The following is a 26,864-nucleotide window of genomic DNA, read 5'->3' as shown; positions in this document are numbered from 1 at the left end:
GCTTTTTTTTGCCAATTATATTTTTAAAGGAATTGTTTTGCACATTGCATTTTTTTCTATTTTGCCAATTCTATTTTTCAAGGAGTTGTTTTCTTTTCCCATTGTGTCAAATCTATTTTTTAAGAAGTTTTCTTCAGTAAATTTTTTTTTCCATTTCTTTGAAAATTTTTTTAAGGAGTTGTTTTCTTCAGTCAGTTTCTGTGTTTCCCTTTCCAAACTCTCCTGCAAAACTCTCATTTCTTTTCCCCATTTTTCTTCTCTCTTTTAAGATGCTTTTTGAATTCTTTGAAGAGCGCCTTTTGAGCTGGAGACCAATTCCTAACGCCCATAAGGCTTCCTCTGAAGGTGTTTTGCCTTGATTGTCCTCCACTGGATTTGTATTCTGTTCTTCCCTGTTTCCAAAGTAGCTCTTTTTGCTTTTTTGCTTATTGTTAAAGATTGAGATCTACTCGTAGGGCACAGGGGAGATTGTCCCAGGGTTCCTTTACAGGGCAAGAGGGCTGACTGCACTAGAACTGGTAGTGCTGCAGGCTTCCCCAGGCACTGGGTGGGCCTGGCCAAGTCTTACCTGTTATGATGGGGTTCACAGGCTCACTGCCTTTGGTAGTTGTACTGGAGGTCTCACAGCTGTTCTGCTAATCCACTGGCCAGTGCTGCTTTATTTTGGTTAAGAGTCTCCCACTAGATTCCCAGTGCTGGGATTCTCTGCCCAGGGCCTTCCCAGATCATCCCTGTGTTGGGCTGTGTCCCCCTCCTGCCCAATTGAGACAGACTTTTCCTGAAGCCTTCCAAGATGCTAGAAAATTATTACAGTCCAGATGTCACCCCAAAATCTGATCAGAGGTTTGCTCTAGGATTGATTCTGGGGGGGGACCAGGAAGAACTCAGGCAAAATCATGTTTACTCTCTATCATTTGGCCCCATCCCAAGGTTCAATCACATAAGCAGAGATAGAACTGAGTTGGGCAGAGCAGAACTGCTCCCCATCACTTTGACCAGAATCATTTTCCTTTGCACATTTTCCAGGGTAGAAGTCAGAGGAACCAACCTTCTAAACTCCTTTCCAATACTAGCTCTGAGAACAACAATCAAACCAACACTATATATCATCTGGCACATGGTGAGGGCTCAATAAGTGATTTTTCATTCACTCATTTACATACTGTTTGCATGTCTCCCAAAGACTCACTGGATCAAATTTGGCTTTGACATTTACCCTGTACCCTGTTTCCCTTCTCCTAGACTCACCTGTGATCTTTCCCAAGTAACATTTATATTTTAATAGACTGTTAGAAACAATGCTTTAATAATTGTTAGAATTCTTACAAGGTGCTAAGTCAATGGAATTGATAGAGACAATGGTTGTTTCTAGGGTGCTTAACAATTCTCTAGATGTACTTAGTACTTACTACAATTCCACAAGATTCACACCTTTAAGAGAGCATATATAAGGTAGGAGCCTCAGCCAGGATTGACTCCGGGAGATTCACAAGCCAGAGGAGGCAGCTTAAGTTCTCGGAACCAAGGAGAGAGATAGACTTCTAAGAAAGCTAACCAAGCCCAAGGAAGGACAAGACTTGGAAAGAGACAATAAAGGATTTGGACTTTAACTCCTGACTGCATTTGTGACTACTCTGAACTGAAAGGAAGGCTGCTCCCAGAAGCCCCCCCAAGAAACCTGTTCCCAGAGAACTTTATATTTTAGAGAAGAAAAAGGAAGGGGTAATAGTAAAATTTCTGATTGAAGAAAAACCGGTATCATGTTGGTCACCTCCAGCCTTCATCTTAGAAGCTGGGAAATGGGATTCTGGGATAAAGCTTCTCTGGACTGGAGGTAGGGAGTTGTGATGGGACAAAATAAGAGAGCTACAGATGGAGGTAGCCAAAGCTGACCCTCACTGCCTAGAATTCAGGGTAAAGACTCAAAGTGAAGAGGGTCCTCAGGCTGGAGAGATGAAGCTTCTAGCCAGTGTTTGCAGATCTCTGCACCTTGATGACTGAGGACACAGGAAACAGAATGGTGATGGCATTTATACGGTCTGGGGCAAAGGGATCCACTGATGCCCCATGCTGGCTTTGTGTAAGAAATGGTTTTCCCAAGTTTTCCCCAGCTCATTAGGACGCTTGTGTTTGTTCTTTCTTGCCATGTACTGACTGATGACTTTACCAGAAAATGGAAATATTCCTGCTTCCAGCGACTGACTCACCCAGAACTCCCCTGGAAACCAGCACATCCTGTTGCCAAGGCCCCCTTAACATGTCTCTCCCTCCCTCCTTTTTTTCCTTTTCCTTTCTTCTTTTTCCTTCCTTCCTTCCTTCCTTCCTTCCTTCCTTCCTTCCTTCCTTCCTTCCTTTTTTTCTTTTCTCTCAGGGGAGAGCACAGGAATCAGACATTTACTCTCATCTCTCTGAAATTGGAGGTCCTAGTTAAAATGTAAATATTGCCTAGAATGGGAAACAGGCTAACTTATTTTGGTTTGGATTGTAAGGTTTCAGAGGATAGAAAAGCAAGAGAAAGGTCTGGAGCAGGAGACGCTGGGAAGGATGGGTGAGACTGAGGGAATATCCCAAGGGCTCTTCAACCAGATAGCAAACATCATTTTCTCAATTTTACCAGGGACCACCCCCTGCCTTCAGTTCCTGAGTGCCTTACTGCCCTAATTTGCTGTTTATTTCACCCAAAAATTACAAAGAGAAATAAAGATTACCCAAGTATGGGAGGTGATAGGAAAGCAAGATGAGTACAAAGAAAATCATGAAGCTGGAGAGGTCCCAAGGACCTTCCTGCACAGATTTCTTCTGTTACTGTCCAGAAGGCCACTAACTTTTGGCTTCTGGCTAGTCTGGACTCAGGAAAATTGTTTCAGGACCAAAGAATGGATCCCATCTATACAGAATCATCACTGTACTTCTAATTTCCTCTTTTATCTCTTTTTCCCTGTCTTCATCCTAATTACTTAAAGGTGAATGAAGAAGAAACCATCCAGACTATGGGTTAATCTCCTGTTCTCTCCCAAGCTTAGCCCTAAGTCCTGAGAGTGACATAGACCCTTCCAAAAACTATCTAAGTCATCCTCTTATCTATAGACTAGCTTTGCTCTTTGACTGGAAAGAACTCAGATTTGTGGCTAGAAAGCAGACAGTAATATTGACAGGGTCTGCTTTCCTTCTAGGCTGGGCAAAGAAATTCATTTATTGATAAATATTGGAGGAAAGGCTTCCTAAAAAGGTGGACCTGAGCCAGAATATAATTGGATATCAACATCATTTTTAGTAGCTAATCAGTCATTTTCAGAATTGAGTGAAAACTGTCTAGAAATTCTTCTTTCTCCACTTGATGCTTTATAAACGCTTGTTGATTGATAGATTGATTGACTGAAGTCTTCCCATGATATCTTGGTTCTCTTAATTCTTGCATTGTCTCCTCATTCAGACTTAATTTTCTTGTTCCTTAAACCTTTCTCTCTTCTCTAGACTTATACAGCCTAGGAGAACCTTCAGGAAGGCTGTCATGATCTGGCACTGAGAAATGAAGGGATGGCCTTATAGGAGTGTCATGCTGCTTGAAAATAGACTATAATGTATTTCTCTAGCTCAAAATGATGCTTGGGTCTTGAATCTAACTCAGAATCCTACATGAGACTCGCTCTCCTCTTCCTGTCTTTTAACTAAAGTAATTTCCCCCAAGTTTTGAGAGATCCCATGGATTCTAATCATTTATAGCCAGGGTTTATTGAAGACTCTCTTGGAAGATCCAGTCTTCCTGAATTGTCTGGGAAGAATTGCAGAAGCACAGAGTTGAACAGAACTTCAGAGTAAGAAGAAACCTCAAGGGCTATCTCATCTAACTCATAGATGAAAAGTTATTCCCACCTATAAAAAAAAATCCCAACAAGTATTCATCCAACCTCTGCTTGAAGACCTCCAAGGAGGAGGAAACTATCACTTCTCATTGCAGTTCACTCTACTTTGGGATAACTTCTAAAAAGGTTTTCTCTGACATCAAGCCTCAATTTTCCCCTTTAAAATCTCCCAACCATTGCTTCTGGTAATGCCTTCTGAGGTCAAACAGAACTAACTTATTCTTTCACAGGATAAAGCCTCCAAATAGGAGTTGAATAGAATATTTTATCTCCCTTCGATCTTAGCTTCTTCAGGTAAATATCCTTGGTTCCTTATGAGATGGACTCAAAGCCTTTCACTAGCCTAGTTACTCTCCTCTGGACATTCTCTAATTTTATCCAAGTTTTCCCTAACACAGTGATTCCCAGAACTGAATATAATAGTATTTATCCTAGAACAGGATAGTGAGATTATTACCTCCCTTTTTCCCCCTAGAAGGTACTTTCAATGTTGCCCCAGATTTCATTAGCCTTTTTGGTTACATCAAATTACTGACTCATGTTGAGTTTATAGTGCATTCAACTCTTTTTCAGAAAAAATGTTATCTCTAACATGCTTCCCCTATTTATGAAATTTATTTATTTATGAAATTGGTTTTTTGATCCCAAGTGTCAGACTTCTCATTTATTCCTATTTGATTTCATCTCGGATTCAGTTCAATGTCTTCAAGATCTTTTTAGATTCTAACATTGTCATCCACTATGGTAACTCTTTCACTTAATTTGATATCATTTGAAAATCTGATGAGCGTTCCATCAAGACTTTTGTCCATATCACTGGCAAAAAAAGGTAAATAATCCAAGGCCAGACATGGATCCTTGGGGTACTCCATTGGAAACCTTCTACCCAGTTAACATGAAGTCACTCTTTGGTCTGTCCAGGGTCTTCCATAGGTAGAATTTGGATGGAGCTGCATATAGCTTGGCAGCAATAGCAACCAAAGAATGGAGTAGATGTTCAAACAAATCAGAGTAGGGTAATCTCACTAGGAGGCAGAGTGAATCGCTTCTCTCGGGCACATAGTAAGCTCTCCACATGTGCAGCTACAACCCGGCACAGTTCCAGGCCCTGTAGAAACAGAAGGGAAAATGATCCAGGTATTACAACCTACCCATCCTTACCTGTAAGCTCTCTCCCTGAATCCTCTCACAGTTGTCTTGGAGGGTTTTGCAGAGTTCAGGGTGGTGACAGAACTCTCTCTTTCTTTCTTTTTCTTTATTATGTATATATTTATATGTATATATACATATATGTATTATGTATATCTCCATCCATATATATATGCATGTGTATATGTATGGATATATTTTGTGCAATATAATTTGTAAAACATAATAATATATAATACATGCCTAATATATAATTTATAGAACATAAATGCCCAGGCTTCTGAAAGGAAGCTTGCTCGTTTGCACTTGTCTTGGGCTCTACTGACCAAGGAGATGCTTTCCTCTCAGAAACCAAGAGATTTTCCTGCCTACTTTGGGGGCAGTTGGTCATAGAATGGAAAGTTATGGCATAGTGGTTAGAAAGTTTGACCCAAAGCCAGGAAGACCCATCTCTGACACAAAAAATTACTTAACCTCTCAATGTTCTTAGGCAGCTCTTTAAGATGCTGACCCAAATTGCTCACCTATGCAAGAAGTTAAAGATCCAGCCCCTCTCCCTATCACTGTAGAGAGAAGCGCAGCTATGATATAACAGAAAAAGATCTAGATTTTATTGGGCATTGTATACAAGTCCGTGCTTTCCCACTGACTCATCATGTAAACTTTAGTCAAGGACTTTCTAGCTCTGGCGATTAATTTTCTCAGCTCTAAAATGAGAGAGTTGGACCAGAGGACCTCTAAGATCCTACAGTTTTAAATCCTAGGATTCTATGATTTCTATGAAAATTCACATTGGGATTTCAACAGGAACAGGGGCTCAGTAATCTGGTTTAAGGCAGCCAATTTCTCTGGGCAAAACTGAGAAACTTAGGAAAGAAAGGCAAACATCATAGCAAAGAGATCCAGTTCCAAATCCCTTCTAAATCCCTTTGATATGATTTCCCAGACCTGGAACCTTATCCCAAGGGAATCCCAGGTAATTCCACTGGCTCAATCAACAAGAAATCAGGGCACTAGAATCATTATTCCACAGAATCCTCAGAATGGAGGAATTGAGGAAATCCATGAAGAAAAAGAAAGTGAATAACAGAGATCATTCCAGAAAAATCTGCTTCTAGGTGTACCTATAGACATTAAACTCACAGAACCTCCGAGTTGAGAGGGAACTTGATATGCAGTCTAATCCATATGTGAACAAAAATCCTCTTTACAATATTCCCTACAAATAGTCACTCAAGCCTCCATTTGAATACTCCCAGTGATAAAATATTCAAAGTTTGGGAGTGTATATGAGGGGAGGGGAATAAAATAATAATCATGATAATAATATTGAGCACTTATATAGTATTTCAGGGTATGCATTTATTGTTGTTCAGTCATTTTCAGTTGTGTCCAACTCTTTGTGATTCTATTTGTGTTTTGTTTTGTTTTGTTGCAAAGATACTGGAGTGCTTTGTCATTTTCTTCTCCATCTCATTTTACAGATGAGAAAACTGAGTAAAAAAGGTAAGTGACTTGTACCAGCCACACATCTATTAAGTGTCTGAGGCCAGATCTGAACTCAGGAAGATCAGTCTCCCTAACTCCAGCCCTGTGCTCTATCCACTGTACCACTTAACTGTCCTAAGGTATTCTAAAGCACTTTAGAAATATTACCTAACTTGAGCTGCACAATAATCTTGGGAGCTAGGTTCTATATCCCCATTCTACAGATAGGAAAACAGGGACAGGTTAGATTACCCAGGGTCATACACCTGGTAATGATCTGGCTATTTGTCACATTTTCCCTCATGTCCTCCTGAATCTAGTACCGACATTCTGTCCACTTTACCTCTTAGCTGCTCCATGACAACATAATGAGACACGATGGCTATCTTCAGGTATTTGTAGGACTGTCATGTAGAAAAGTATTTAGATTAAATCTGTTTGGTTTCAGAAGGCAGATTGAGGCATAATGAGTGAGGGAATTGTGAACTAGCTCAGTTCCCTTTCTATTCAATTATGGGTGGGGTCCAATTTTTGTCTTGTGAGAAAACTATTGAATTATGAGAAAACCTTCTTGCATTGTTTGAACCTAGCCCTGAGTGGCTGAGAAGCAGGACCATTGCTATTTGCTGCTTAGAGAACCTTAATTAAGGACGTAGGTTATGTTGATCAGAAACTCAGTCAGATCCAAAGATTGATGCAAAGTTTTCTCATAATTATATATTTCAAGGAACCCATATATTTCTAAAAAGAGGCTCCATACTGGCCAATTACTGTTTTCTTGTTCTTTTGGTTGAATATAGACCTTTAGAAAGGGAAGCAGAACATTTCTTTTTTCTGATTTTAGGGAATTGCACCTGTTCATTTTCTTCTTCCCAACTCAGAAAGGCCTTCATCCAATTAAAAAACCAGATTACCTAATCTTGTATCCTGGTTATATCCTGTTAATTGTTTTCTCTTAACACATAAAAATCTATCTTCCCCTATGTTTGGGGTCTAGTGCCAAGCTGAGGAGGCCCGGTCCCAATTTGTTATGCATTTGACATTATTATTGTTGGTGAGTCACGTCCAACTCTTCATGCTTCCATTTAAGTTTTCTTGGCAGAGATGTTGGAGTGGTTTGCCATTTCCTTCTCCATCTCACTTTAGAGATAAGGAGCTAAGGCAAACACGGTTAAGTGACTTGCTCAGAGTCATACAGCTAGGCAAGTCTGAAGCTAGATCTGAATTCATGAAGACAGTCGTTCTGATTCCAAGTCCAGTGCTTTATCCACTGTACAACCTACCTGGCCCTGCATTTTTAGTGCTAGTGTAGGGAAAGAAAGATATGGGTAGTGAAAAATTGCATGTAACCCCAAATCCATTTACATTTTGCTTTAGAGTGGGCTTTAGTCTTTCTGTAATTACTGGAGATACATACCCTTCATCTAAAACAGTGATTCTCAAACTTTTGTTTTCAGTATCTTTATCCTATTAAAAATTATTGAGGATCTCTCCAAAGCATTTTTGTTTATCTGGGTTATATTTATAGACATTTACCATATTGGAAATAAAAACTATTTTTGAATTTGTAGACTCTCTAAAAGGGTTTCAGAGATCCCCAGGATTCTCTAGACCATACTTTGAGTAAATTTAGATTCTAAAACAATGAACCCAATATCCAACACACCAGCATCTAGAGAATTCCCCCTTTCTAAGGGGAGATGGAATAATTAGTGCTTTGATTTAGAAGGAATATATTGATTGATAAGCAAGGAGAAGGAGAGAGATGGACAAGAGTGATAACATTTTTTTTTAAGCAGGTAGAATGTCAAAAGTGGAGATAAGAATCAACAAAAATAAAATGAAGCAAGAAAAAGAACAGTGATTCAAAGCAGTGACAGCAATGGCTAGAAAATGATTGAGTAGAAGTGAGGATACTTCCTTCTTACATATGTTAAAAAAAATCAACTTTATAAGCTAGGACAAATGTAGTTAGACAGCTGTTCTTCTGAAGAAAGATTTGGAAGTATTAGTGGTCTGAATTTAATAATAGTGTGATATGCTCATCACCTTCCATCTGCTCTCCCTACTCCACTAAACAAAAGCTAATAATAATAATATTTGAAATAATACATAATATAATAATATTCAAAAGACTGTCATGTGGGGATTTAGCATGCTCTCAATATGACAGTGACAATGACAGACACTGGTAGAGGAAGGGGATTTTTCTTATCATTAGTAACTTCCTTGCATGCTATGGAATTTCCTTCTTGGAAACTCCATGGGTCCTTTCTGAAAGTCAGCATGATAGAGTGACAGGTACTATAATGTAGTGGAAAGGATGTTGGTATTGCTGGTTTGGGATGCCCGCTTTATTACTATCAGACCACATGTGGAGCTTTTGGGTACCATGTTTTAGGAAAGACATTGACAAGCCAGAATGCAAATGGGGGAAGACAATCAGGATAGTAAAAGGCCTGAGAACCATACTATTGTGAAGACTGGTTGAAAGAACTGGAGAAGGTTTAACAAGAGTGTTAAACCTGTTTTGTGCCATGGACTCCTGTGGTAATCTGTTGAAGCCCTTGGGACCCCTTCTTAGAATCATGTTTTTAAAAGCACAGAATAAAATACAAAAGATTACAAAGGAAATAAATTCTACTGAAATAGTCATCTAAATATATATATTTTCAAATTTTTAAAAAAATTGAGACATACCCCTAAGAATTGTACCTATTCAGTATCCCCCTGCTTTAGGGGAATACAATAGCTGACTGCAAGTTTGCCATGCAAAATATTAGTCATATCCTATTTGGCCCCAGAAAACAATTTTAGGAGCAATAGATGGAAGCTCTAGAATCCATTTTCACCTATTAAATTCACCTTGCTATTAAAATGCCACCAAAATGAAATGGGCCGCCTCCTCAGGCCTCAAACAAAAGGTGAATGAATGACCACTTGTCTACATTGTTGTAAGGGCTGTTCTTGTTCAAGTACCAGTTGGACTAAATGGAAAGTCCCTCCCAACTCTGAGATTCTGTGCTTCTGTAACTATTGTCTTTTGAGCTTGCCAGAAAACGAGTCACTAAATCTCTGATACTCCATGTTCTTGAAGGACTTGACTATCAAATGAGAATCATCATGCTTTTCTTGTCTGCCTTCCAATATAATCTGGGAGGAAGCTGAGGACCCCTGCCATGACACAGGGCCCTATTACCCCTCCTCAGAGCCTCTGTTAGCCTCATACCTGCTCAAGCTGCAGCTGCATAATTCGTTGCACAGTCAGGTTTCCCAGTGTGATCTCCACATAGGGATAACTGGAGCCGGCAGTGGGTCTCTGGGTTCGTGTGGATTGAATTTCCTTTAGAGGAAATTTCACCGTCAGCTCCTAGAGCGTAGATGGGGAGAGGGTTAGGGATCGTCACCATTTCCTGGGTTGGCCTAAGGCAATGTGGCAGACAGCAGGCCCTTGGCTGGTAACCTTGGCAACTTTGAAAGTGGAATGCTGTTTGGCTGGATGCTACTGTGACACTTTATCTTTCCCTGTAAAATGCAGATAGTAATATTTATGTAGGGAGCTTCTTTGGAGCATCTGTGGATGTTATAAAAGAAAGCAGCATGAATCACCACAAGGGCCACTTTTTTGTCTGGGGATGATGTAAAGGGGTTTCAAGATGTAGGGAAGGGAAGAAGAGGAAGCTCCCAGCAAATGGCCTCAATTTTCTTGCTAAGATACAATGGTCCAGGTCCTTAACTAAGAGTGTAAAGTGGAGGAGGTACCATGAGAAGTCAGAAAGAAGAAGGGAGAAGAGAAAGCTTAGAACATAAATGGGAGAGAGAATTAATTAGGGAGGAGCAAAAGGATTATAAATCACTTTTTAGGATTGAGCCTATCTTCTTTGTCCAAAGTGAAATTATAAGGTATGTCTGCCATGTCGGATTCTATGAAATGATGGAGAAGGAAATGCTTTGGAAATGACAAGCTACTCTATAGATATGAAAGTATTATTATTATTTCATCATTTCTGACAGAAGCAGTTTAAGCTAATCCCAATCCCTTTCTCCCAACTACTTGAGAGTGAGAAACCATATAAACCATTCAGGGACCATCTCTTTCTCCTGCTCCTCTTCGAGGTCCCCACTCACATGGGTCTCCTTGTTGAGGAAGTTGAGTCCATTCTGGTTGACAGCCAGGATGCAGGGTGTGAGCACAGTGTTGTTGCTGCAACTCTGGATGAAGAAGAAGGAGGAACCAAACATGGGATAGGCGCTTAGGAGCCCTGTGGAAATGTGGAGAGAGATGTGAAAGAGCCATAGCCAAGATCACCAACATCAGGGAGGAGGGACAAGGAGAAGAGTATAGATGGGGATATTAGGTACATATTAGGTAAACCTCAGCATATAGATATATATGTGCAATTATTGACGATAGGTTTTTCTGAACAATTACTATATCAGTGCTTGGAAGATAATAACTGAGCCTGTTCATTAAAAGGGATCTGCACTATGAATCAACTGTGACTTGCCAAGAGGAAGACCTATAGGGGTGTCCCACAAGCCTTAGTGTAGTTTTAAGCTCAGATAGCTTTTTGGATACCCCTGTACATTTTAGACTGTGTTCCTATTGGTGAAGATGGGCTGCACTTTTTCATCAAGTGCTTAGTAGGGAATACTGCCTGATCTGCCATCTTGGAACACAGGTAGATAACTCAAAGGTTCGGTCCATGCTGGGCCCAGGACTCAGTCTGTGTTTGGCACTAGAGTTGGTCCCAGAATTAGGGTCCTCAGTCTGTGATTGGGGTTGGGGCTCAATTTGTGACTGCATCATTGGCTCATTAGGTTATGGTATAACAATTCACATCTGACTCTCTCCCCCTTTTTCTTACCAAGGAACTGGGCCCTGGCCTGATGGGGGCTCAGGGCCTGGATCTGTTGCATGTGCTGGATAACCAGATTCAGCCAGGCCTGAGCCTTCAACGTTCGATAGAACTGGGGTGGAATGTACTCCTGGGCTTCACGGCTAGAAGCAAAAGCAGAGGAATTTAGAATTGTGGTGAGGAGCACGTGGGTTGTGAGAGGTACTCTTGGGATCATGATTGATGCGGGAAAGATTCCAATCTTTGATTCCCAACCCCCCTAGCTAATGTAAATTACCCTTTGACTCACAAATCCTGGTCCCTTTGAATTCCAATAGAAGGTCCGGACCTATCCCAGCCCCACCCGGATCTGAGCCAACTTTGGGGCTACACCCCAAAGCCCCTCGAGCTAAGTCTCCGACTTAAAAGGACCACACTGGGAACCCCTCTTTGCAGAGATTCCAAACATGGTCGCCATGTGAGGACCCTCTGTCCACTGGACCCTCTGTCCAGTGCCCTCTTTATCTCTACCTTCACCTATCTCCTACTTCTAAACTCAATAATAAACCTCTTTTATTAATCTAGCTCTCTGGGCTAATAAATGCTTTTATTGGGAAGCCGCGCCGCTACTAGACCTCATATACCGCCGTATCCTTGCGCCGAATCTAAGGGGGTTGCAGGGGAAGTTTGACTCCCTGTACCCCAAACCTGCCACTAGACCTTAACTAAACCCTAATTTCATTTAGGTTCCCCAAATGTAGACCTCAACATGTGGTCTACACCTCAACATTCGGTTCCTGACCTCAACAATGATGATCTTTCTTTTAAGAGTTCCTGAAGGTGAACTCAAAACCTCTGTCTCTTCCATCTCAAGATTCATGGGAGAGGAGAAAAATTAAATTCCTAAATCTGATTATAACCTATTATTCCATCCTTCCTATGTGTTAATCTTCCTGTACCTATTCATCCTCATCATAATCTCCAATTGTACAATCCTTGCTTTGGCTACACTCTCTTCCCTTTCCTAATCTTGAGTCTAGCGAACCAATTCAACTTTGCACTTTCCTCTACTCTTAAATCCCTTGCTCCCTTGTTTTGTCACACCTTGAGAAAACCCAACTCTGGATTATTCTTATCATCTGCCTCCTTTGCTCCTATTCATTTATTGTAGAATGGAGCTGGGGTAAGTAATGTAGCCAAGCTGACTGGGGAATACTGCCAGTTGGGCCCTTCTCTTCTTCCCTCAAACCTCTCAAGGTACTCCTTTTCCCTTCCACCCTCAGCTAAGAATCTGAACTTGTTTGTACTTTTTAAAGAAAATTGAGGCTATTTTCTGGGAGCTTCATCTTCTTCCCTTTTTATATTTCCAGACCCATTGACATCATCCCCAATTATATCCTTTTTTTTTTTTTTTTTTTTTGCTCCAGTCTCTGAAGAAATGGCCCTTCTCTTCACTAAGACCAATTTCTCTACTTTGATTCCTTCCCCTCCTGTCTTCTCTAGCAGATGGCCCTCACTGTCACCTCCTCTCACTCATCTTCAGTCCCTCACTATTCATTGTTCTCTGTCTGCTGTCTATAAATATACCTAAGTTTGTAAAACAAAACAAAAAAACAATACCCAATACCTTATCAAAGCAATCATCCTGGCTAGTAACTATTCTATACCTCTTTCCTCCCTTTCTTTGCTAAACTCCTTGAAAAAAAGTGTCTTTATTTTTACTTTTACTTCCTCTCCTAACCCAAAACTTCTCTCTTTAGAGTGACCCCATGACCTCTTAATTGTCAAATCTAAGCACCTTTTCTCAAGCCTCAAACTTCTTGATACTGGATCATTTGACTACCTTCTCCTTTCTGGGTTTTTTACTCTCTCCTTTCTGGGTTTTTGTGTCAGTGTTCTCTCTGGGTTCTGCTTTTATTTGTACAACTTCTGCTTTTCAGTTTCCTTTCCTAAAGCATCATCATTCTTACACACACTAGCTATGGGTATTCCCCAGGACTCTTCATCTCTTTTCTTTTTACACTTTCTTATTTGGTGATCTTATCAGCTTCTATGGATTCCAGTCTTCTCCTGATTCTGCTTGCTTCACTCAGCATCAGTCCGTACAAATCTTTCCCAACTTTTTTGAAATCAGCTTTTCTTATAGAACAATAATATTCTATTACATGTTCCAGGGATTCCCATATCTAGCTCTAGCCTCTCTCCCAAATTCCAGTCCCAAATAACCAACAGTCTATTGAATATTTCAAATGGAATAACTCATAGGGGTTTCAAACTCAACATGTCCAAAGCAGAACTTATTACCTTCCTTTCCTCAAATTACCTCTTTTAAATTTTCCTATAACTGTGAAGGGAAGCACCAACCTACAAATCACCCAGGTCCAAAATTCTGGCATCATCCTCAACTCTTCCCTCTTACTTATTGAACATATCCAATCAATTGTCAAATTTTGTAATTCTACCTTTAAATCTCTTACAATTATTCCCTTCTCTCTATTCACAGGGCCAACAATATTTCAGTCTCTTCTTACTCTTCACCTGAGTTATTATAATAAGCTACTAATTGGTTTTCCTGCTTTAAGTCTCTCTGTAATCCAATCTGTACTCCAGGCAGCTGCCAAAATAATTTTTTTGCCTAAAGTGTAGATCTGATCATATCACTCTCTTGCTCAATTAACTTCAGTGGCTTACTATTATTTCTAATATAAAATATAAACTCTTCTGATACTCAAAAATTTTCCTAGCCTGGGCCCACCCCATCTTTTTAGCCTTACACATCATTTTTTCCCATGTACTTTATAATAGCCTACTCATACTGATCTGCTTGTTCTTCGTACAAAACACTCCATATCTTTCCACTGGCTTTCCTCCTCTTCTTGAATATTCTCTCTCTTCATCTTTGCTGCTTAAAATCACTTACTTCCTTGAAGACTCACAAGGTATTTTCCAACCACTCTCAGATTCTAGCGTCTTCCCTTCCATGGTTACCCATATATGTAACTGTTTGTCAACCTTGCTAGAATATAAACTCTCTGAAGGTAGGAACAGTTTTGCTTTTGTCTTTTTAACCCCAGCATCTGCCCAGACTCTCAATTGTTCTTGCCTGTTTGATTAGAATATTCTCAGACTCTCAATCATGCTTGCCTGTCTGAATATTCAATTCAACTAGAATATTCAATCTCCTGTACCTTTGAACAATTTGTTCTCAGGCCTGGAATGCATTATCTCATTTCTCCCACCTCTATGAATCCCTAATTTCCTTCAGAATTCAGTTGAAATGCTACCATCTGAATGAGGTTATTCACAATACCCCCAGCTATTGATATATTCCATCTGTCAAATTATTTTATTTTTTAAAATTATTTTTATTTTCCCATTATGTGTAAAAACTAATTTTTTGGTTATACATGTACATTCACTTTTTACATATTTCTATATGGATTATGTTGGGAGAGAAAAATCAGGACAAAAGGGAAAAACCACAAGAAAAAAAAGAAAGATAAAAAAAGAAAAGTTAAAATAGAAGGGTTGATCCATATTCATTCTCCTAAGTTCTCTCTCTGAATGCAGATGGCATTTTCTAAAATTTATTGGGGTTGTCTTGGATCACTGAACTGCTGAGAACAACCAAGTCTATCAGAGTTGATCATAACATAATCTTGCTGTTATTATGTGCAATGTTCTCCTGGTTCTGCTTGCTTCATGTAAATCTTTCCAGGCCTTTCTAAAATCAGTCTGTTCATCATTTTTAAATAGAACAATAATATGCCATTATATTCACATATCAAACTTATTCAGTCAATCTCTAATTGATGGACATCTACTTATTTTCCAATTCCTTGACACCACAAAAAGATTTTTGCATATGTGAGTCCTTTTCCCTCTTTTATGATTTTTTTGGGATACAGACCCAGTAGTCTGCCAAATTATTCTGCATTTATTTTATATATAGTTTTTATGTACTCATATGTGTATATTTCTTTATCCCCCTCTGTAAGATCCTTAAGGGTGAAGATTGTTTCATTTTTATCTTGAAATTCCAGTACAATGGCAGAAACAAAATGGATGCTTCATAAATGTTTATTGATTGACTATATGGGAAATGGTTGTTAGGAACATCACATTATACTATTACATCACTACTGTTCACTATTCTTCACCCTCCACTTGACATCTGATTATAGATGGCCTCCTTTCCCTCTCTGGACATCAGTAAATAAAAAGTAATAATATTGGTACTCCCTCCTGGCCTTTCAGCACTTTCTCTGGTGGTGATCTCTATAATCAAGCAATCAATAAACAATGAATCAATTAACATTTATTAAGCACCTACTATGTGCCCAGGTACTGTGCTAAGCACTAAGGATACAAAAAGAGACAAAAGACAATCCTTGATCTCAAGGAGTTAAAGCTGTGGTATAATTATAAAAATATTCGTGGGTGGATATATTACGAGGGAGAGATTTTTGTTCTGAAGCTTCTTTAACTCTCCATCATCCAGTCCCTTTCTAGGACTACCTCATCTTCTATTTTCTAGTCTTTGTCCACTGCCCTCTGGAAGGCTTCTTCCTCCCTCCACCCATCTTGTTGAATTCTGTCATGATACAGATGAGGAAACTGAGGCTCACAGATATAAGTGATTTGCCCCAAAATCACATAGTAATAAGGTGATGCAGTGGATGAGCATTAGTTCTGCTGTCAGAAAAGCTTGAGTTCAAATCTTTCCTTGGATCTTACTAGTTGTGTGACTGAGCAAGTCATTAGGTTCTCTCAATCTCAGTCTCCTCCTCTATAAACTGGACAAAATGAGATCATGTTTGTAAAGTGATTTGCAAACCTTAAAGTACTATATAAATGCTAACTATTATTATTATTACCTGACTAAGGGCTGGGACCAAACCAAGAAAAATTAGATAAGATATAGGAAGGGAAGTCTTGAGTTGCTATAGTTGCTGGCAATGGGATTTCAGAGTCCAGGCTCTCAGTCTCCACTCTTTTTGTCTGGCTCTCTCTGGGAGAATGGTTTTAGAATCATCTGGAGAGAATATGGGGGTAGGACAGGGAGTGGGGTCCTTACACACTGGGCAGATAGACGCTGTCCTTCGCACGATGCTGGAGGGCAGCCAGCTTGGACACCTGCTGTCGCTGCTGTTCACTGGGTTGGTCAGTGGGCAAGCTGTTGAAGAGGCCCTTTAAATAATCAGGCAGGACCTAGAAATGGAGAAATAGGGAATCATAAGAGGATTGCATACTATTTTATGAGTTACTTTATCTACTACAGAACTGTTAGAAAATTATATCAAATAGAACAGAGTTAAATAGCAAGGTGAGTGGTAAAGTCTAAAATGATCAGGGAGGAAGTAATATTTGAACACAGGTTTGAAAGGGTGAGATTTACAGCAATGTTACTACTGGGTCTGTATTCCAAAGAGATCATAAAAGAGGGAAAAGGACTCATCAGCAAAAATGTTTATGTCAGCTCTTTTTTTGTGATGGCAAGGAAATGGAAATTGAGTGGATGCCCATCAACTGGAGAATGGCTGAATAAATTATGATAATTGAATGTAATGGAATATTATTCTTCTATAAGAAATGATGAACAGGCTAATTTCAGAAAAACCTGGAAAGACTCACATGAACTGATGCTGAACGAAGTCAGCAGAACCAGATTATGTGATGATCGACTATGATAGCTTAGCTTTTCTTGGCAATACAAGGATCCAAGGTAATACCAATAGACTTGGGATGGAAAATGTTATCCATATCCAGAGGGGGGAAAAATTATGGAAACTGAATGTGAATCAAAGCATAATATTTTTCAAGGTTTTTAGTTTAATTTTTTTCTTTCTCATCATTTTCCCTTGCTTTGATTTCCTTTTCCCAATATGACTCATATGGAAATATGGTAAAAATGATTGTACATTTATAACCTATATCAGATTGCTTGCTGTCCTGGGGAGGGGGTAAGTCAGGGAAGGAGGGAGAAAAAAAATTTGGAACTAAAAATCTTACAAAAAAAGAATATTGAAAATCATCTTTACAGGTAATTGGAAACAGTATACTATTAAAATAAAGTTTTAAAAGGGTGACATTTAGTTAGAAATGAGAGGGAAAACTATTAAAGGTAATGTGGTACTTGATTTGGAGTCAGGAAGTCCTGAGTTCATATTTTTCTTCTGACATAGCATTAGCCATATAACTACAAGCAAATGCCTCTGGGCCTTTTATTTTTTATTTATTTTTTTCCTACTTTGGCATATGAACAGGTACCCTAAGATTGTTTTCTCTCTAATTACTGTATGGTGAAGAAGTGATCTTTTGGTTGGTTGCTGAATCTGACAGGTCCCAGTGAGATCTTATTCTCTTTTTCCTGGTAATAACCAAGCTAATAACTTACAACAAGCTTTTAGGTGGGGAGAGGTGACTTTGGTAGCAGTGGCTTATTCTTCCTACTGTGGGCCCATGCTTGGCTATGAATACATCTTTTTTTATACCAGAACTTATGTGGCCACTGAGCTTAGGGTTCATCTCAGACCCAGCCTGATGAGCTGAGACATCCTGAAGCAAGGGAGTGACTTGTTCAGCAGCCAGTGACATAGAAGGATGAATGTTTTGTAGCAAATGCTTTGATTTTAAGGCTATTTTCCCTAGGGACCAGTAGAGGTGATGGGGGAGGAGGTAGTGAAGGGAAAGTATGTTCCTAGGCTTAGTGAAAATGCTTTGTAAATTCTGTTCCTGTATCTTCTCTGTAAATATCCTTTTATAGTGGCAAATTGATCTTAACTGGTTAAAATGATAGCAAGGCACTAATCACTCAGTCAAGCAATGGTACAGATAAGATGCATTGGGCATCGTTAAGGGGACCCCTGAACTTGTCTTCTGGAGTTGCCATATTTCCCAGAAACATTGGACTCACAGCATTAAGGAAGTCCTGAATGTGTCAAGGACAAAGACCCACAAGCTGACATAATTTGTTGTTTGCACCCCAAGCTAGATTTTCTATGTGTCCTTGGGAGGCAAGATAGGTGCCAGCCAGTCTGTGCCAGGCTGGGAAATTTCTTTTGCAGCTGGGGTCCTTGGCAGACAAGTGGACCCTGCTATCTTCACAGTCTAGTGGCTCCCAAGGGAAAATAAAGCCAGCAGCTTGCTCCTCCCCATGAAGACTGGTTTTGTCCATTTCTCTATCATTACTGCACCTTCCCCTTCCATGCCATACCCCTTCCTATCTTCTCATCCTCCTTTCTTTGTACTGTCATAAATACACAGACTTCTATAAGGACTGTGAACTTTGAGGGTTCCATTTGCATGTTCATTTCTCTTGTAAAAAATCTGGTTTTCACTCGAGTCTTATGACATTGTGACTGCCTGTTGACACTTATTGGGTATACTTGGCAAAATGGAAACAGAGATTCCAGCTGATAGCATCGGAAAGGCACTCTACTACTCACTCAGAAATACCCCTGAGGTAGCTAACCAGCCCTTTGGGAACCCAACTCATGACTGGATGTCAGACTTGGGACAATGATATAAAGGTTATACTTATAAGCAGTAGGGAGCTCTGAAACCTCAACCTGAGGCACTGTGTAAAATTCCCTGCTGGTTTTTGCCCTTGGTTCTCTGGGCTTGAGGACTGTTGCACTCAAGCTAATGACTTGTTTCTGTTTGATGGTTTCTCATGCATCTTGATGCCATTTGTAATGCCTATCCCCTGGCTCCCACCTCCTTATCCCTTTCTTCCTACAGGTCACAGAGTGAAATTTCCATTGTTTATTCACTAGAGAAAAAAAAGCACACTTGGCGATCAAGAGTAGGAATGCAGGTAATTGAGAATATCTAAAAGGATACCTTTAAAAAGTATAATAAATGAAAGTAGTCGAATGGAAACAACCCAAACTTACTAGATGACTTCCAGATTGTATCCACAACCTAAAAAAATCTTTGGATTAAGTCTGCCCCAGCATGATTTTCTCCAAGGCTAGATATCCTCACATTTTGGAATGCCTTTATTCAGTCACGTTTGACTCTTTGTGACCCCATTCGGGGTTTTCTTGGCAAAGACATTGGAATGGTTTGCTTTTTCCTTCCCCAGCTCATTTTGCAAATGAGGAATCTGAGGTAAACAGGGTTAAGTGATTTACTCATAGCTAGTAAAATCTAGCTATGAGATCTGATTTGAATTCATGAATGTGAGTCTTCCTGATTCCAGATTAGGTACTCTATCCATTGCCCCACCTAGGAGTCACTAATATCCACATCTTCCTTTTCCCCAAAGGAAAAAAGATATAGTTTTATCTATCCTCACCTCCCCCCATCAGAGTAATGATCTAATCTATCACCTAAGATAAAAAAAGGGCAATATTTCTCATTGCACTTGAGGCTTATTTGGGCAGACCAAGAGACAGGGTTCCTCCTTTCCCCCTCCACCCCCACTGGCCCCTACTAAAAAATATTTGAGAGGGAAATGATGGTCTCTTAGTTCCTCTCTCTCTCCCCTTCATCCCAGCTCGGCTGAGAGTTGGATAGCAGGAGCTGTACCTGGCCATAGTGCATGGTGACATAGAGCTCATTCTCAAATTTGAGTGGCTGGGTCCACAGGATGCGGCGGTACCAGAAGGTATAGCCGCTGTCCACCTGCTCCATCTCTGAAGCTACATCTAGGATGTAGTCCCGCCGGCTCAAGGGGCAGACGTTCTGGCCTGAGGAAGGAGACCACAGAGAAACAAGGGGCACACACGTGTACAAGGTTGAAGGTGCAGCTCTGTTTATTTATTTGGTTCGTGCTTAGTTTGGTAAAGGCACAAAGTTTAGTTAAAAACTCAGGAGAAAATTGTAGAGAACTCCCAGAAAGCTACAAACTTGGGGAACTGGGATGTTCCCCTCCTCCTAAGATTAACCAAGGGTGCATTTAAGCTTGAAATCATGAGAAAACGTAAAGTCCTGGCACAATTACTGGGGCATTGTGAACTTTAAGTAAGATTGAGTCCTTAGAAATTAGCAGCATGCTTCAGAGCATAGAAAACAGAAGCCAGGGTTGGTCACAGAACAATGCCTTTCATAATATGATTTTCAGATATATAAGCAACGCGATTTCTCTCATTCAATGGCTATTGAATCATCAGCAACCCCGTCTCCTTGTTTTTAAATGCTACATTTGTGTTGTGCTGGTCACAACACAAAGTGAGCTCCTTGGAGGTAGGGATGCTTGTATTTGCATCCTCCCAACTATCTGTTCCATATAAGTATCTACACGCTTCTTGATTGATTAATAAGACCTAATCTCTACCTCCAAGGAGTTTATGGGCCACTAGTGTATGTGTCTTAGTTGGACACAACTGAAATGATTGGACACATTATTATAAGTGGAGGTGTGTGTATTTGTGCATGTAAGTATACTTATTTTAGTTTATATTTATAAAGACATCGTGGCTTACGGAGGTGTGCCAGACTGGGAACCAGAAAAATCTGAGTTTAGATTCTGCCTCTGAAATGACTTCCTGAGCAGTCACTGTCCCCCAGTTTTAAGATTCTTTTTTTCTGGACCATCTTCTAGCCTCCTGCCCAAACTTTCCTTTGATGTGGTAAAAGTTGAGGCTTCTTGCTAGCCAGGCCTGGAAGGCAGTCTCAGGAACATGGGATCATACATAGGCACCATCGGGAAGATATGTTTTGGGTTCTTCATTCCCAAACCAGATTGACCCTGAGTCTCTATGAAAAGAGTTTTGGGGCAGGGAGGGGAGACCTTTCAGACCAAATCCTCCTATCCCACCCTGTGTACCCCAGTCAGGTTTCCTGGGAAGGAGACTCTCATGGTTCCTGGGATAGAGGTGGGAAGAATCAGGCAAGAGCAGCCTTGCTGAGGGGTCTTTTCCCTTTTCTGCCCCGGCCTCTCACCTTGGTTGGTGACAGCAAAGATCACATATTCACTGACAGCCTCAGCCCTTGCCAGTCCCATCTCAATGCAGATCTCTGAAACTACATCGAGGGCCACCTGGAGAGAGAATCCCAATTAGGGGAGCAAACAAATAGTTACTCCTTGCTGGTCAGATGCCTCTCGGGAAAGCTGAAGGAGGGCGGAATGGGAGGGGGATCTCCGAGGGAAGGGGGGGGAAGACACATGCAGGACCACCGTGAACATCCCAGAGTCCCGACTTCCTCAGCATTATCACCAATAGTATTTATGAAGTACCTACCATGGGCTAAGCCCCATACCAGGTTCTGAAAGAACTCTTGCCCTCAGAACCCTTACATTCTATTTTGGAACTAGGAGTACATCTCAGGTTATTGTTATGGAGGGATGCTAGTGGTTGAGAATAGGAAACATTTCACATAGAACATGATGCTTGAGCTGAGCTTTGAAGGGAGTTATAGATTCTAAAAGGGGGGGGCATTCCATACAGGGAATACCTCCAGGAGCCAGCTGGTATGGAGAATATGGCAAGAAGAATATATACAATAAACCTGCATACCTGCTGTCTATCCCTCTAGTCTCTTCATTCCTAGAATTAGGTGGAGCTGGGGTATTCTAGAAAGCTTTCCTCCATGTATCTGACCCGGAGGAGGAAAGGGTTATGTCCCTATCATTCTCAGACAGGTCTGGGGCCTGGTGCTCTCCTTACTGTGCAGGTCTTGATCTTCAGGTGGCGTTCAAGCCCTCCCGGGAGGAGAAACAGCTGCCTCTTGGAACTTCGGCCGGCCTGTGGGGGATCAGGGAATGAGTGTGGGGGGAGGCAAAGATTTAAGGAGGTGCATCTTCCAGGCTCTTGGAAGAGCAGAAACAAAGGAAGCAAATAGAAGTTAGAGAGAGGTGAATGGAGTCTTGATGTCAGGAAAGGCTTCCTTTTGCAGCTTTCCAATTAGAGCTGCTCCAAAGCAGAACTCTGGGAAGTGGTAAGTTATCTCTAACTGGAGATACAAGAGACCAAAGGACTGCTTGTTGGATATGTTGTAGTGAGGATTCCTTAAAGATATGGGTTGGACTAGAAGGTTCCTTCCAAAGCTAAAATTATGTGATTTTGTGAAAACAGTTTCTTCTTCCTTCCTAGGGAACTCTTTCTACTGAAAATACTGAGAATCATGAGGGTGACCTGGACATGTCAAAGTAGGTGTGTTCCCAGAGTCCCTTCAAAGACCATTTCCTCTTTGAGGAAGGTTTCTTTGATCACTCTAGGACACGATAATTTTCTTTTGGACTCTTGTACTTAGTATTCATCTCATTTACCTTGGTACTTGAATATATATTGTACCAAGTTGTTCCCCATTTATTGCAAACATGAGTCTTTCCAATAAGACTTCCAGCCCCTTGAGGATAAGAACTAGATTCTGTACTTTTATGTACCTATGCAGGGCTGGGGTGCATAGTAGGTACTTGCTAAAGACTGGGTGACTGATGTGATCAGTTTAGTGATCAGCCTCCCTGGATCAAGCATGGGTGGCAGATCTGCTGCTTGATGAAATTTAGAGATTAATCCAGGATGTTTCCCTGGGCTGGGTTGGAGGAAGAGCACCCATCTGCACTTCTCCCATCTCTCTCTCCCTCCACACCTCCAACTTACCAATATGGCCCTCAATTCCATATTGCTGGGAAGCTCACTTCGGCCACCAAATTGGAAGGTTTTCTGAAGGTTCTGCTCACAGGCTTTTGCGATCCCTGTCAACATTGCACCAAGCTCAATGGTTACTTACCACTTGCCACTCCACTCACAGATTTCCTTTCTCAATTTAATAAGCATTTATTAAACACCCACTATGTGCCAGGCACTGATGATACAAAGACAAAAAAACTGAAACTGTTCCTGTCCTCAAGAAACTAATATTGTCTTCCTTGCCCAGGTTCTCAAAGGGATTCTTCAACTTTGGTCTAAGTAGGTCATCAATTGTGCAATGACATTTGTAGTCATATGTTCAAGTGTCTCCTCAGAAAGAATAATACAGTACCTTGAACAACAAAAAGTTTGAGAACCACTGGAGTAAAACCCCTACTATGCTGTCTTATTTAACTTCCTTGGAAGTCTACCTACCTTACCTCTTTCCCCATTGCTGTCACCAGCTCCATGGAGTCTTCCCTCTCCCCAGGGGAAAAGTTCTCATAAAAGATACTATAGCTGCACCCATTCCTACCCCTCACTTCTACCAAAGGAATAAACTAATATGATAATTAAAATGATAACCACTTCTACAGAGCTGCTGAAGTAATTTTCCTAAATCACAGGTCTGACCATATCAACTGACTACTTGAGTGGCTCTCTATTACCTTTAGACTAAACTCCTTTATTTGGCTCCTAAGGCTTTTCACACTGCTTGCATCCTATCTTTTCAGCTTTAATCTATATCCTTCCCCTTCATAATTGCCACAGCTCAGTTAAAGAGATGTTCTTGCTGTCATATAATTCATTCCCTCTCCTGTTTCCAACCTTTGCATAAAGCTGTCCTTCTTTCCAAGAATATACTCTCTTCTACTTCCCTTGGGATTAATCACTACATCAGTTCCTCCTTTTCTTCCCCATCACTTAGAAAAAGTTAGGAGAAGAAAGTTTCCTCTTCTCAAAATCCATCTCCCTTGCATTCCCCTTGTGATTTTGGCAGGAGACTTCTCAGGGATTCTTGGAAATTGCTTCCTCTAACCTTTATCCATCTCTTCACCAAGTCTTACTAAGGAGCTGGAGATTCTAAGGAGCTAGAGAGTAGTAACCAGGAAGTATTAGATCTCAGTTGAACTAGGATAGAGAAAGATTGGACCTTTGATTCCAGTGGATGAGAAGTGCCACAGGGTTGACACTTTTTTTTGGCAACTTGTTGTCTTAAGAGTTGCCCAGAACATTTAAAAATGTGGGTCACTTGCTCAAAGCACTATGAGATTAGGTGATTGATTATACAGGATTATACAACCAGTATGTGTCAAGGGTGGGATAAAGGAACAGAGAAAGCTAAAGGGGGGGGGGAGAGGGGGAGAAAGAGGGAGAGAGAGGAGAAAGAGAGACAGACAGAAACAGAGACAGAGAAAGAGAGAGACAGAGAGACAGAGACAGAGAGAAGGAGGAAGGGAGGGAAGGTTAAGAAGCCCTACCCTAGACTCTCTCAAGAAACAAAGGTCCAGAAGGGCAGACTTGTATAATCTATAGATATGTCAAACCAAGGGTCTCTGAGCCCCACAATCTTTCCAATATAATAAGCTAAGCTCCTTCAGATATAACCAAATGGATTTTTAAAAAATAACAAAATTAAAATTAAAACAAAATCAAACCACTAGAAACTCACTTTGACCTGGACTGAACCAGATTATTTTCTTTGGCATAAGAGATATTGATATTGGTTGACCCTAGCCAAGAAAGACCCACCTCTTGTACACAATGTCTCACTATGGGCAATTAATTTAGTTTCTCAGGATTCTAGGAAACTTTCTAAATTTGTAATGAGTTTCAAATATGTCAATAGAGGGAGTTTCCATAAGAGGAATTTCCCATGTCAACTGTATCACAGATTCAGGCAGACTCCTGTCTGGCCTCCAAGCAGAGGGAAACAAGACCACAATACTGACATTTATTCTAGTCTAGCACAACAGAGAATCATAGATTTAGGGATGGAAGAGACATTGGATGCCATCTTCATTTTATAGAGGAGGAAAACTGAGGTTTAGAGAGGTTAAATAATTTGCCTAAGACAGAGGCACCTGTTTAAGAGAGGCAATATTTCTTTTGAGTCAATCTACCCCTCTTTTTACTGTACCCTAGGGACTTTAATATATGTAATATATGTTTGTTTGATAAATGATTGGAATTGAACTTGAACCAAAAGACTGCCTTAAACATAACACCACAATAAATTATTCACTAGAGAGCTGTGGACTTAGAGGAACTGAAAGGCACAGGGAAGTACTTCCCCCTTCCCCAAGGTATCTCCCCTACCAGGTGCCATTCCTCTTTCAAGGTTAAAGCCTTACCCTCTCCACATTCTTTCTTTACAATACATAGCATGGGAGGAAGGCCCATTCACTCTCCAACATTTCAATGAAAATGAGGCTATCAAATACTTTTCATACCATAAGGACTAGAAGGGTGTGAAGGAGGGGAGGAGCTGTGAAAAAGAGGAAAAGGATCAGAAAAGAAAAATGAGAGCCCTCAGGGACAAATTTATGTATCATTACAATTTTCAAAGAGATGCTGAAGGAGACATAGTGACTCCCAGTCTCCTTTCCCCAGCCCTCAAAGAGGGCCCCTTCCTCACCTTCCTTCTGTAGGGGAAGGATTTCGTTCCCTTCTCTAATGGTTCTTTCAGGGATAAAAAGATCAACGAGCAACCTTTTTGCTAGATAGCATCTCTGGAAATTAGGAAAGGGGAAGGTGGTCCAGGTCAGGATTTTAGGAAGAAGATATATTTTTTATATTCCACTGTATCCCCATTATCTGTCATGATGCCTCAGATTTAGCTATTAAAATGCTGCCATATATAATACCATATAAATGCTTATTGAATACATGGGGAAAAAACCCTGGAAACTGAATACATTATTATGAGAAAGGACTAATAGGTTTCACTATATTGCCAAAGGAGTCCACGACACACAAAAAGTTAAGAATCTCTGATCTAGAAGGACAGAGTGGTCAATAATATCAAATATTGCAGAGTAATCAAGGAGAAAGAGTAAGAAAAAAAAATCATTGGATCATTGGTAATATTGAAGAGGGCAGTTGTCAACTAATAGGAGGATAGAAGTCAGATAACCTGAGGTTGTGGACTAAGAAGTGAGAAAGTAAAGGCAAAAAATATGTGAATGGTCTTTCTAGAAACACGACTGTAAAAGAGAAGAGGAATAAAGATGGCAAGATCAAATGATGGCTTTTCAGACTGAAATCCAATTCAAGTCCTCTCATTCTTTAAGTCATTCATGTTTGCTGTAGGTCACATTAATCTCTCTTCTTTCCCTCCCATGAGCATCTATGATATCTATCTATGCTGTCTTTCCTTCCTTCTTCTTTCTTTCTTTCTTTCTTTCTTTCTTTCTTTCTTTCTTTCTTTCTTTCTTTCTTTCTTTCTTCCTTCCTTCCTTCCTTCCTTCCTTCCTTCCTTCCTTCCTTCCTTCCTTCCTTCTTTTCTTTCTTCCTTCCTTCCTTCTACCTACCTGAGTATCTATCTGTCTGTCTGTCTATCTATCTATCCTATCTATACCACTCCTCAGTAATCACTTACCATGCATTACCTGATACTATTAGGTATATTTTTATGGGACACACCCCAGTTACACTGAAAGCTTATTGACAGCAAGGAGGTTTAGCGTGTGTGTGTGTGTGTGTGTGTGTGTGTGGGCAGTTGGCACTTAAAATAGACTTGTGGAAATTTGTTAGGAATTGGGTTCCCCATTCCTTTTATCCCTGCTCCAAGGCTGATAGTGTCTAATTAGTAGTAGCATCTTACCAAGCAACTTTGGCAGCACATAAAACTCATGCTTAATTAAACTTTAAAAGACAAATTCAATTGAAGGGGAGAGGGCTTCCTGGACGTGGAACCCAACTGCTGCTCACTAGAGGTATCC

At 40.4% G+C, this 26,864-nt stretch overlaps 1 protein-coding gene across 1 annotated transcript in view; it reads right to left on the bottom strand.

Moving 5' to 3' along the window:
- Positions 1 to 1,678: 1,678 nt before the first annotated feature.
- MYO15A (myosin XVA) overlaps positions 1,679 to 26,864 on the bottom strand; it is a 125,224-nt gene continuing 100,038 nt past the window's right edge. The window contains 9 exon segments of the mRNA XM_031938533.1: positions 1,679 to 4,971; positions 9,730 to 9,870; positions 10,629 to 10,762; positions 11,369 to 11,502; positions 16,416 to 16,549; positions 19,874 to 20,034; positions 21,230 to 21,326; positions 21,955 to 22,032; positions 22,891 to 22,985. Coding sequence (XP_031794393.1) covers positions 4,870 to 4,971; positions 9,730 to 9,870; positions 10,629 to 10,762; positions 11,369 to 11,502; positions 16,416 to 16,549; positions 19,874 to 20,034; positions 21,230 to 21,326; positions 21,955 to 22,032; positions 22,891 to 22,985 — 1,076 coding nt within the window. The 3' untranslated portion in view covers positions 1,679 to 4,869.

Source organism: Sarcophilus harrisii, chromosome 1 (assembly GCF_902635505.1).
Source record: "Sarcophilus harrisii chromosome 1, mSarHar1.11, whole genome shotgun sequence".
Classification (NCBI taxonomy): domain Eukaryota; kingdom Metazoa; phylum Chordata; class Mammalia; order Dasyuromorphia; family Dasyuridae; genus Sarcophilus; species Sarcophilus harrisii.
This window is presented reverse-complemented; position numbering and strand designations above follow the sequence as displayed.